The sequence below is a fragment of the Acanthamoeba castellanii genome, assembly GCF_000313135.1.
Source record: "Acanthamoeba castellanii str. Neff unplaced genomic scaffold scf7180000084739, whole genome shotgun sequence".
NCBI classification, from domain to species: Eukaryota; Discosea; order Longamoebia; family Acanthamoebidae; genus Acanthamoeba; species Acanthamoeba castellanii.
Window position 1 is genome coordinate 96,682 of NW_004457677.1, and position 10,642 is coordinate 107,323.

General features: G+C 56.8%; 4 protein-coding genes and 1 pseudogene across 4 annotated transcripts in view; 4 read left to right on the forward strand and 1 right to left on the reverse strand.

Annotated features, from left to right (window-relative positions):
- Window positions 1–164, reverse strand: part of ACA1_170530 (uncharacterized protein) — a gene marked incomplete at both ends in the record, with an annotated part of 1,693 nt that extends 1,529 nt beyond the window's left edge. The window contains one exon of the mRNA XM_004353940.1: window positions 24–164. Coding sequence (XP_004353992.1) covers window positions 24–164 — 141 coding nt within the window. The remainder of the gene's footprint in view (window positions 1–23) is intronic.
- A 1,373-nt stretch (window positions 165–1,537) lies between these two features.
- Window positions 1,538–3,289, forward strand: ACA1_170640 (serine/threonineprotein kinase-like protein; the record flags this gene model as incomplete). Its single annotated transcript, XM_004353941.1, has 11 exons — window positions 1,538–1,675; window positions 1,736–1,768; window positions 1,848–1,899; window positions 1,984–2,100; window positions 2,190–2,300; window positions 2,379–2,413; window positions 2,480–2,549; window positions 2,617–2,706; window positions 2,806–2,947; window positions 3,032–3,131; window positions 3,215–3,289. The coding sequence occupies 11 exons, from the start codon at window positions 1,538–1,540 to the stop codon at window positions 3,287–3,289; spliced, it is 963 nt and encodes a 320-aa protein (XP_004353993.1).
- Window positions 3,290–3,518: 229 nt separating this feature from the next.
- Window positions 3,519–5,925, forward strand: ACA1_170650 (annotated as a pseudogene).
- A 47-nt stretch (window positions 5,926–5,972) lies between these two features.
- Window positions 5,973–8,042, forward strand: ACA1_170660 (uncharacterized protein; the record flags this gene model as incomplete). The annotated part of the gene is made up of 1 exon (XM_004353942.1): window positions 5,973–8,042. The coding sequence occupies one exon, from the start codon at window positions 5,973–5,975 to the stop codon at window positions 8,040–8,042; it is 2,070 nt and encodes a 689-aa protein (XP_004353994.1).
- An 80-nt stretch (window positions 8,043–8,122) lies between these two features.
- ACA1_170670 (FRAP-related family protein) lies at window positions 8,123–10,642 on the forward strand (the record flags this gene model as incomplete). Its single annotated transcript, XM_004353943.1, has 10 exons — window positions 8,123–8,191; window positions 8,263–8,412; window positions 8,491–8,606; window positions 8,687–8,980; window positions 9,052–9,216; window positions 9,385–9,555; window positions 9,618–9,816; window positions 9,904–9,999; window positions 10,074–10,251; window positions 10,331–10,642. Coding segments are annotated over 10 exons (1,750 nt in total), but the record flags the coding sequence as incomplete, so codon positions are not given.

Genomic DNA, 10,642 nt, shown 5'->3' on the forward strand with positions numbered 1-10,642 from the left:
CTGGGTCTATCGCCCTTCTCCACCGCTTTGTTGTTGAGGTTGATGCTGGGGGCGGAGGCTAGGGTAACGAGGTTATCTCCATCCTTATTCCCTCCTGCGGCAAAGCTGCTACTCGCGTTCTTCTTCAGAATCTTCTCGTCGCCGCTCTTCCCTGGCGAATCCATGTTGCTAATGATGTACGAGCCTCCGCTCCGGCTCTTGCGATGATGGATTGACATCGACTGCGCGGCCCTCTCGAGTGACCGCCCTCTCCTGAACGCTGGGAGAAACTTCTATGCGCAGCCTCCTTTCTTCTTCTTCAATGCCTATGTCTTTTCCGCCCCTTGTCGCGTCGTACTTTACTTTGTGTCCTAATGTTCCAGCCACCCTGCCCTCGTCGTCCCTGCTGGGTCCACGACGACCTGCACTCTGTCAATTGAAATTCCAAAAATGCAAGGTATGCAAGATGCAAGGTATGCAAATAATGTGAGCACGGAAAAAGCGCGCAAACCAAAAGCAGGGGCAGACAGACTTTGGAGTCCTCCTGGACTTGCAGCCACAACTTGGTATCTTAATAAAACCAGTCCTCAGACAGAGGATTGGTGACTTGATGTTCCAACCAGCTCCACAACATGGGCTGAAGGCCAGACACTTTGTCTGCAAAGAGTTTGTAGAGGCATGCACAAAGGAGTTTGCACCTGTTTGTGGCTGAGATGGCAACACATACAGCAACCCTTGCATGGCCAGGATTGCTGGAGTGTCAGTGAGCACCCATGAATGGTACAAAACTCTTGAAGGTTGCTTTCTAAACAATGGACCTCATGTGGACTATGTACTTGACAGAGACCAAGCAGACACAGCTGTTTGTGCCCAAGATGAGGACTGCCTGGTGGATGGCCACTTCTGCAAGTGTGAGGTGGGCAAGTGCTCTGGCTACACCAGTGGTTGCTCAGGAACTGGTACCTCAACCTTCTTGTTTTGTGCCTTCCAAGCCTTGAGAAATGTGCTCACCTCCTGGGTTGAATGGTTCTCCAGGTGTGCTCTGGCAGGCCCATGTGTCCCATGGTTTACAGCCCCATGTGTGGATGTGATGGCACCAATTTCTCTAATGAACACTGCACTGGCCAGTCTGGTGTGTCCATCCTCTCCATGAACTCATGCTAGACATCTGGAGTGCTGAGTTCTAGCTGTACACACAATTCCATGACTGCGGTTTGAATAATAATAATAAAAAGAAAAAACTAGCAAAGCGAAAATAAATAAATAAATAAATCAGAACAAGGAAGCGAAAATTGGGACCACAAGATCACGCGAATCGTGGGGTGGGTCATGGCCGCTTCACGAACAGGTAATGGAGCAGGATAGCAAGAATGCAGGCAAAGCTAGACAGCAAGAAGAATTAGTGCAGCGATTGGGAGACTTGCAGCTGCAGCCTTCGCCCTCGGCCACACGAAGAAAGATCAAGGAGTGGAATACCTGTACGAGCCCTTTGCAAGCCTGCTCGAGACAAGAATCGCAGGGCGCTGGTATGGATTCTGCGATTAAAGATGGAGGTGCGATGGCAAACGATGGCGGCGACGTGGAGGCGCTGGAGACGATGAAAGCAGTGGTAGAGGTGGATGAGGACGGAAACAAGAGCGTTAATGAGTACCTCCTCATCAAGACCATAGGCAAGGGCTCCTTCGCCAAAGTGAAGGTGCTTTCTCTCTGCAACTCACTGCCTTAGCTCTCACCTCACACCCACTATTGAATACAGTTGTGCTTGAACACAAAGGACAACGAGCTCTACGTGCGTATTCGTCTCCTTCTCTTCTAACGAACCGCTCTCTCACAACTCTATTCGTTGCTGCCGTGGCCACGATCATCAGGCGATGAAGGTGTGCCACAAGGCCATGTTGGCTAAGCGACGTCGAGGCTTAGGTTCGACTCGCCGCCTGCTCCTTCTTTTCTAGGGTAGTGGACCCTGTAGCAGTAGTGCTCATGCTGTGCTGATGATGAGTACAGGCAATGCGCTGGATCATATCTGGCGGGAGGTGGACATTCTGAAGCGGCTGCATCATCCCAACGTGGTTGCGCTGAAGCAGGTTATCAACGATCCGCAGTTGTTGCACTTGTACATAGGTTGTTACATGTGCCCACTGCATGTTGTGTCTCCCCTTCTTGTGCTACGGCCATCTGTTGGTGCGTGCTGAGGCTAACTTCGCCGACAGTATTTGAATATCTCGAGCTGGGTCCAGTGATGCGCGACATCGATGGCACGCCGTTGGAGATGGAATTCACGCGCAGCTACTTCTACGACGTCCTGCAAGGCCTTTACTATCGTATACGCCTCCTACCAATGCACCCAGTCTTGTGACGTTAATGTTAACCAGGACCTCTTCGCTTTCGCCACTTCGCAGTGCACTCTCGAAACGTCATTCATTGCGACCTAAAGGTACTCTGCAGCGGGCAAGCGCCGCTTGCTTGTGTGGTGCATTTGATCTGATTTTGTGTGTCAAAGCCGGACAATCTGCTCGTGAACGCCGAGGGCAAGGTCAAGATAATCGATTTTGGAAGCAGCAGATACGTTGGTACCAACGCCAACTCACATACCATCATACGTGCCTGAGCGCTCACCGCTTGCCCTTTCATCTTCAGGAATGGAAACGCCGGAGAGCAGCGAAGGGTTGGTCTGTCACGAAGTGCTCGAAGGCACACCGGCCTTCATGGCTCCCGAGTTGTGTTCATGTACTCTCCCCTACACTTTCGCGCACTTGTGAGTCGCGAGAGCCCTCGCAGCACATGTTAACATCGGTGTTACGTCATCTCGTGCGTGGGGTGGTACAGCTGCCTACTCGCCTGCCGAGGCCTCGAAGTTCCCGCGGGACGTGTGGGCTCTCGGCGTGTGCCTCTACTGCTTCGTCACTGGCCGGCTGCCATTTCTCGCTGACAACGTCATGGAGATGTACGACAAGATAAAGAACGACGAGTGCGTACTCCATTGCCAGCCTCCCGTTCTTTCCCACGGACTTCGCTCGTCATTGATACCCCTTAAAACTTCTTCGTTATGAAGGCCTTCGTTCGACGGCATTGACGATGAGAGTTTGGTGTCGCTGCTACGAGGCGCTATGGAGAAGGACCCATCGCAACGCCTTACTCTGACCCAAATCCAGGTTCGTACCATCCTTTTGCCGGTGCGAGGTGCCTGGCACATGCGCCTAAGCTTCCAACCTTGGTGCTCGTATCGCCCGCACAGGAGCATCCGTGGGTGCTGGCGACAGCGACGTTCCTGTCTAGCAGCGGTGAACAAGAAGAAGACAACGAGAGCTGAACTGGTGCACACCATAAAAATTTCGAAGAACATTTTCGCCAGTACTTTCGCGTTGAGCATTTGTGAAAAGATGGAAGCAGATGAAGAGGCGATGGAGGTCTATAGCGGAGAGGAGGCCTCCTTCTCCCAAGTCTTGCGACTGCTGGTGGAGAGTTTAATGTCAAATGAAAGTGATAATCTGCGATACAACAGCCAATTTCTCTCCCGGCTGCGGCGATTATTGGCTAAGATGCTCGATCTCATCACCTCCAAAGCGAAAGGTGAGGTTTTACGCTGTAGCTCCTCGGCACTATAGTGCGGTTCCTACCCCTTCACTTCTCATCCTTCATTGTGTGTTGCAGAATCGGTCCGTAACGTGCGAGACGTGGTGGCGCTGCTCAAGCAACTATGCCAGGATGTGCCCAACATCTTTTGCGAGGGCGGCTCATGCATGGAGGCCTTGATTGTGCTCAAGCTGGCATCGCTCTTCTCGCACCCCAAGCTCGAAACCCTCCACGAGAGCTGGCGCACGTCACTGCCAACGTGCTCGAACTCTTCTGCCATCGCGACTACCAGGGGTTCGCTTCGTTCTTCCATGACGCGCTCCTTCTTATTCAGGGTACCATCCTCCTCCCCAACATGACCTGGCCATGTTGGCTGACACAGACCCAAACAACTTAGACCTCGGCGCCGTGTGGAAGCTGTACGAGAAGGGGCACCAGAAGAAACAGGAAGCAGTGTACATAGTGGCGTTCTCCAACTTCCTCGCGGCCTATCCAGAGACCGGTCTCACCACCAACGCTGATGGTAAGCCTGTGACCGCTTGCCGTGTTGTTACGGACTGTAATGCTAATAGTACAGCGTCTGCCGTGCAGGCGACAAGACCGGGTTTCTGTTGACCATCACCGACCCAGTGGAGTGCGCTCTCACGCAGCGTTGCTTCCTGCTGATCGTCATCCGGCTCGTGGATGCCATACCGCCTTGCCTCGTTAGCTATTCCAACACACTTTGGAGCTTATTGCTTCAACTTCAAGAGGGTCCGGCCTTTCTTACACTGGTACGTTCGCGTACCAACCATCGCCGCCACGTCAAGTCGCCTTAACGTGGGTTAACCCACAATCAAAACAATTGGCAGGAGTTGCTCAAGCTCTACCGCCTATTGCTTGTTAAGCTGCCGCCACCAGTGCCTTGTGAGCGATCCATCCGATATATGCTGGCTCTTCTGCTTGTAGACTCCACGGCTTCTCCGATTCAGCGGTAATGGTTGCTATGCGATCGTGTCCTCCGCCGTTCTTCACTCACTGGTGGACCCTGTGCAGAAGCGATGAGGTGAACAGCGAACTCGCGAAGTGCCTTGAAGCCGTGCAGCCCCAGCTTTCAGGGCACCTGATCCGTCCTTATGCGCCCAGGCTACTCGAGTCGGTCATTCCCAGCTGCCTGGCATCAACCACCAACACCCGACTCAAGGTTCCAAGAGAGCTCTATTGCCCATTCCTGTACTCCTCCTAGATTGGCCTCACACGTGCTCCTCCCTCATTGTGTGCAGATCACGCTCTGTCGCCTGTTCGCGGTCTGTATGAAAGCATGTCCGACCAGCATGCTCTCCGTCTTCAACCTCCTCCCTTTCATCCACGATTGCTCGATTCGAGAGCACCTGCATCGATGCTTCCGCATCTTCGCCAAATCTGGTGCTACCACATCCACACAGCAGTCCCTCACACCGGCAGGCCCTCCGCAACCTCAACTTCCAGCAGCAGCGCGCTCACGAGGAAGAGGCTGCACTTCAGAGACCCGTCGGCCGCTGCGACTCCCGAGGCGAAGGCATCCCCCGGCTCATCGCTGCATCCACTGTTCGTCTTGGCGGAACTGCTTCCCCTGTCTCCCGTGGGTGGCGCCCCTGATGAAAGGGCGAGTGCCACGACTTCGCTGGTGGACGCCGTGCACTCGCTGGACTTCATCCTGCGGACATGCACCGGCTCTTCCGAGGAGGATCCGATCGCTTTCAAGCAGCTCTTGTCCAAGCTACACAAGGCGATCGGCGTCGTACTGCAGCTCTGTCGAGAGGAGGTATTTGCCAATGTTGCAGCATCCGCAGTGCTCACTGCCGCGTGAATTTTGTGATGGTGCTCTGACCACTTCCACGTGTCCAGGGCAAGGAGCGATTGCAAGCTCTTTCGAGCCTGCTTGTGCTGATCAATCTGGCCGCCGATCTGCTTCAAGAGCTCAGTACGCGAGCATCCTCTGGGTGGTACTTGTTTGCCACCGCCAGCACCACCTCATTTTTTCGCCTCTTATTGTTGGACAGGCAACTACGAGCTGTTCTCGGGCTTTTTGGAGTCGTTCCTCTCTCTCGCTTCGCTTCCCTGGGACGAGAGCAAGAGGGCTGACTCTCCAGAGCCGTGCGACCTGACGCGGTACCCGATCCGGATCGTGTCGTCGTGTCTGCGACTTCTCTGCTGGCTCCCCAATTCGTTCGCAGTCAAATCGAGGAAGGCGATCTTCCAGTCCTCGCTCCGCCATCCGCACCTCGACGTCCGGTTGCACACCCTCCTTCTGCTCCCGCTCTTCATCAGCCGCTTATCCCGGCCGAACGTACCCAAGTTCCTCCTCGTGCTCAAGTACGTCCGCAGTCCTTCCCATTTGCCAGACCCACGTGAAAGAATTAGCAAAGAGTCATTCATCTCACCAACTTGGTTGTAGGGACATGCTGAACGACGAATCGCCAGAGATTGTGGCAATGCTCGGCAAGCAGCTCGGGTTGCTGGCGTGCATGTGCGGCAACACGCTCAGCAGGCCCCCGCATCGCAAACCCATCGTGCCCGAGGATTTTGAACAGGAGGGCAATCTGGCGTGCCACCACACCGAGCTGGATTCTGTGCCCGCCGGCGCCTTCCAGGACCTGCTGGAGCAGATCAACCTCCGCTGCTGCGTCTGCGACCAGTCGCTGGCACCGGCCGGCCAAGCCGAGGAGGGTCCATCAGCCAGCAAGAAGCGGAGGCTGGCGATCGACGACGACAAAGAGGGAAGCGGAGACGAGGCCAAGACTGCTGAACGGTCCTCCATCGCGCCATGGGCACCATTCCTCGCGTTCCTCCAGAGCCAGTCCGCCGACGAGGGCCAGCGCGTCGAGTTTGCCCGCAGCCTGCGCCGCATCGTGGCGCATATGCCAGCGGATGAACTTGTGGAGAACGGACCGGCGAGCCTCAAGGGCTGCTTGCGCCTGGTGTTCGACCCCGCCTACCACATCCGGCTGGCGATCGGCGAGGCCCTGCCCCATTTCGTCGGCGAGCGCGGCCTCTCGTCGGTGCTCGATGCCAACGCAAACGCTCCCGCCACGCTCGAGAAACTGATCGCCGACCTCAAGGCAGCTGTCGACGACGAGAGCGACACGAACAGCCTTCAGGAGACATCGCTGATCGCGCTGGGGTCTCTCTGCACCGTGCTGCAGGGGCGGTTTCTGGTGGAGGTGATCCTCTCGCTACTGGGCAAGCTGGCTCACCCCAACCTCGGCCTGCGCGCTCTGGTCCACGAACAGATCGGCAAGGTCAGTGCGAGCAAGCAGGTGCCCTTCGCCAAGCTGATTGAGATGCATAAGCACGAGATCTACCCGATCATCATCGAGAGCCTGCTCACGGCGCCCGAGCTCGTCGAGGAGATGAGCGGCGCTATCTTCGACATGGACACGCAACACCTACTGCACCACGCGCTGCCCTTCACCCTGCCGCGGATCGTCATGCAGCAGTCGGTGGCTTTGTTCAAGGAGCTGGCGCGACGGCTGCGCGTGTCGGTGCCGCAGCTCCTGGTGCCGAATTTCCACCACATCTTCTGCTACCTGCTGGTCGAGGGCACCCACAAGCAGCTGGACGAGAGCTTCCGCTTCTTCGCCCAGCTCATGCCCCAGTGGTCCAATCCGGGGATCCTGCTCAAGTCGTGCGTCAACAAGCTGCTGGACCAGCTCACACTGCTGCTGGCCGACCCCGACAAGCGACCGAAAGTCGAGGCCGCCTTCGTCACGGTGTCGCGCCTGCTTCCGCCGCAGGAAGGGGCCGACGACCGAGTCGAGATCGTGGGCGATTCGGCTACGACCATCTCCAACTTACTGCGGCCGTTCTTCCTCGGCATCATGGACTACCTGTCCGTGCTACTGCACAAGGGCCGAAGCCAGAGCGCGCAGCCCGACAACGACGAAATGGACCGCGTGCTGCGCAGCCTCTCGGTGCTGATCAGGCTCATCGGGCCGCATCTCAACAACTTTCGGCCCAAGGTCATGGCGACACTGCGTCTCGTGCTCAAGTTCCCACATCTCGTCGCTCCGGCGTGCGACGTCTTTCTCGACTTCATCACTCGCTTGGACGTCGGCCAGCTGGGACCCATCCTGTCGCAGATCGTGGTCGACCTGCTGCCCTACGTGGCCTCAGCCACGCCGCAGGTCATCCGCATCTTCGAGTACCTGATCATCGACAACAAGGCCGCGCTGCAGCCGCACTTCCACAAGATCCTCTTCCTGCCCGACCTGCCGCCGCTAGCGCGCGTGCGCCGAGAGCTCGAAGATCAGCAGTCCAAAGACTTCAAGGACCAACTCGAGCAGCTGCTGGCCGAAGGCATCAACCATGAGAGTCTCGACGTTCAACTTCTCGCTGTCGACAAACTGCAGAAGGTTCTTGCCGAGTGCAGGTACGCCAGCCCAACCCCCGACCACCACGGATACAGAGCCATTTACGTTTTTGGTGCCTTAGGGAGGAGGTGTCTGCTGCGATTATGGCCGAGACTGTGAGCCCTGTGATGCTCGATCTGCTTAAGGGGCTGCTTCTCTGCGCGCGCACCCAGTCGAAGGAGCTTCGCGTCAAGATCGCCATGTGCCTGGGGGAGATGGGTGCCATCGATCCTGGCCGGCTCGAGCTAGACGTCAAGTCTGAACTCCACGTACGTCAAGCAAGTGACCTCCTTGTTTCTTATCCCAGTAGCTAAGCACCCACACATCAACGCATTTGCAGAGGCTGGTGGGCACCAGCAACACCAACAAGCCGCTCGAGTACGAAGAGGACGACGAGATGGCCTTTCAGCTCATTTCTTCGCACCTGCTCCCAGCGTTCAGAGCTGCGCGCGACACGCGAGGCCAAGATAGGGCCGCTTTCGCAATTCAGGTGCGCATGAACTTTTTCTGGCTCTTTAGATCATGTACGCCGACTGTCTTGCTAATTTTCCCATGTTTCGAACAACAGGAAGTGCTCAAGCTGTGCGGGTGTACCGAGCAAACCCCCGTCGTGCTGGCCGAACGGCGCGCTGCCAAAGAGGCCGCCAAGGGAAGGAAGCGGAAGACCCAGAAGAACTTGCCAAGGTACGACCTCGGCTCCATCTCGCGAGAGAACGATCTGACTTACTAACTTTCAAACACGGACGGCGGTGATGTTGATGTAGCGAGGTCAAGCGTGGCGTGCGATTTTGGCGACGGTTTTCGGAGGACGTGCGAGAGTTGATGATGCCGTTTCTGTCGTCGCAGTACGTGCTGCAGGCGCCCTCGACCCAGCCCAGGGTGCCCATTTACCCCGGTTCCAAGGACTACCAGTCGTGGGTCTCGACCTGGGCGGCGACGCTTATCCAGCGCGTCAAGGGGCCACAAGCCGACCTTTTCCAGACCTGCCGCGGCGTCGTCAAGGACGATCTCAATACTGCTCACTTCCTGCTCCCGTACCTCGTGCTCAGCGTATTACGGTACTCCACCTCCACTACCATGGCATGGTGTGACCACACTCGCGTGACAATATTGCTATCTCCCCCCAAAGGTATGGCGGTGAGGAGGACAACGCTGCCATTTGTGCAGAGTTCCTGGCAGTGCTGGAGGATCCCTCGCGAGGCAAGAGTCCGTCGGCCAAGAACGAGAGGAGCCTGGACGAGCGGAGCCAGATGAACACCGCGACTATCTTCTCGCTCATCGATCTGCTAAACAAGTGGCTGGACGCCCAACAAGCGGCAGCCAATCCCCGTAGCGCACGCTCGCGTACGACATCAAGGTATTGTCCAACGTTGTCTCTTCCTTCTTGTGCGCATTCAGGGTGTGCGTACGCGCATGGCGCTCACTAACGCTTCTGCGCTCGCAGTCGGTCGTCGGCACGCAGCTCGGGGACAAAGAATAAACCGAGCGATGTCGAACACGTGGAGCAGCTGTTGGCCCAGATACCGCAGCTCACCCTCGCGCAAGCGTCGCTCCGCTGCAGAACCTACACGCGCGCCCTCCTCCACTTTGAGCTCCACCTACGCAAGGAAATCAACCTGGATACCAACCGCAGGTACTTAATCCAGTCCGCATGCGGACTGCTCGCTCCTTTCTCTGCCAACGTGTGCTGAACAGTCAAGTTGCTCTCCAAACCGGCAGTGGCGAGATACTAGCCGTCAATAGTTCGCTGATGCAGAAGATCTACACGGGACTGGATGAGCCCGATGGTCTCAAGGGCATCGCCACCCTGAGAGCATCCAACACACTGCGGGACCACATTGTCGACCTGGAGAACTCGGGCAAATGGCGCGATGCCTTCATGTGCTACGATCAGGTACACACCTCCGCACCAGCGCTGCGCTTGGTGATTGCGCGCCTAACGCACGCGGTTTAATCTAGGCGCTGCAAATCCACACCGAAGAGAACTTCTCGCACCAGATCGGACGTCAACTGCCTGCTGAATCTGGGTCAGCTCGAGACGATGCTCAACCTCGTGACGGCGCAGCTGGCATCTCATGTATGTTAGACCTCTCCTCACACCACCTTATCGGCGTTTGTTTGCGCCTAAACACGTCCCACCATGTCGTGCAGCGACCAGACCGTTACGAAGCCGTGCTCATGTCCTACGGCGTGCAAGCGGCGTGGCGGCTAGGCAAGTGGGACATTCTCCACAAGTTCCTATCGCCTCACCTGCGGCGCAGCGGCCTGCCCGATACCAACAGCTTGAGCCTGACGAACTCTACGTCGGCTTCTTCCGTTGAAACTCTCGGTAAGCGCTGTTTGACTGCATCGCCTTGTTGTAGAGTCTGCAAGCCATGCTGACCACCTGTGGGGACGGTGACTGGCAGGTGATTCGCCCTTGGACTTCGAGGTGGCGATCGGTGGTCTGGTGTCGGCCATCAAGCGGCAGGACGACACACTCTTCCAGAAACTGTTGGAGAAGACGAGAGCCGAGGTCATGGGCGTTCTTTCGGCTGCGAGCATGGAGTCGTACCAGCGTGCCTACCCCTACATCACCAAGCTGCACATGCTACACGGTACCGCTACCAATAACACTTGCAATCGAGCCGAGCTCCTCCGCGACTGGCAACATCTTACCGTGTGGTATGCGCGAGCAGAGCTGGAGCAGAGTTTCGGCCTCAGCTCGACGGGTGATGGCG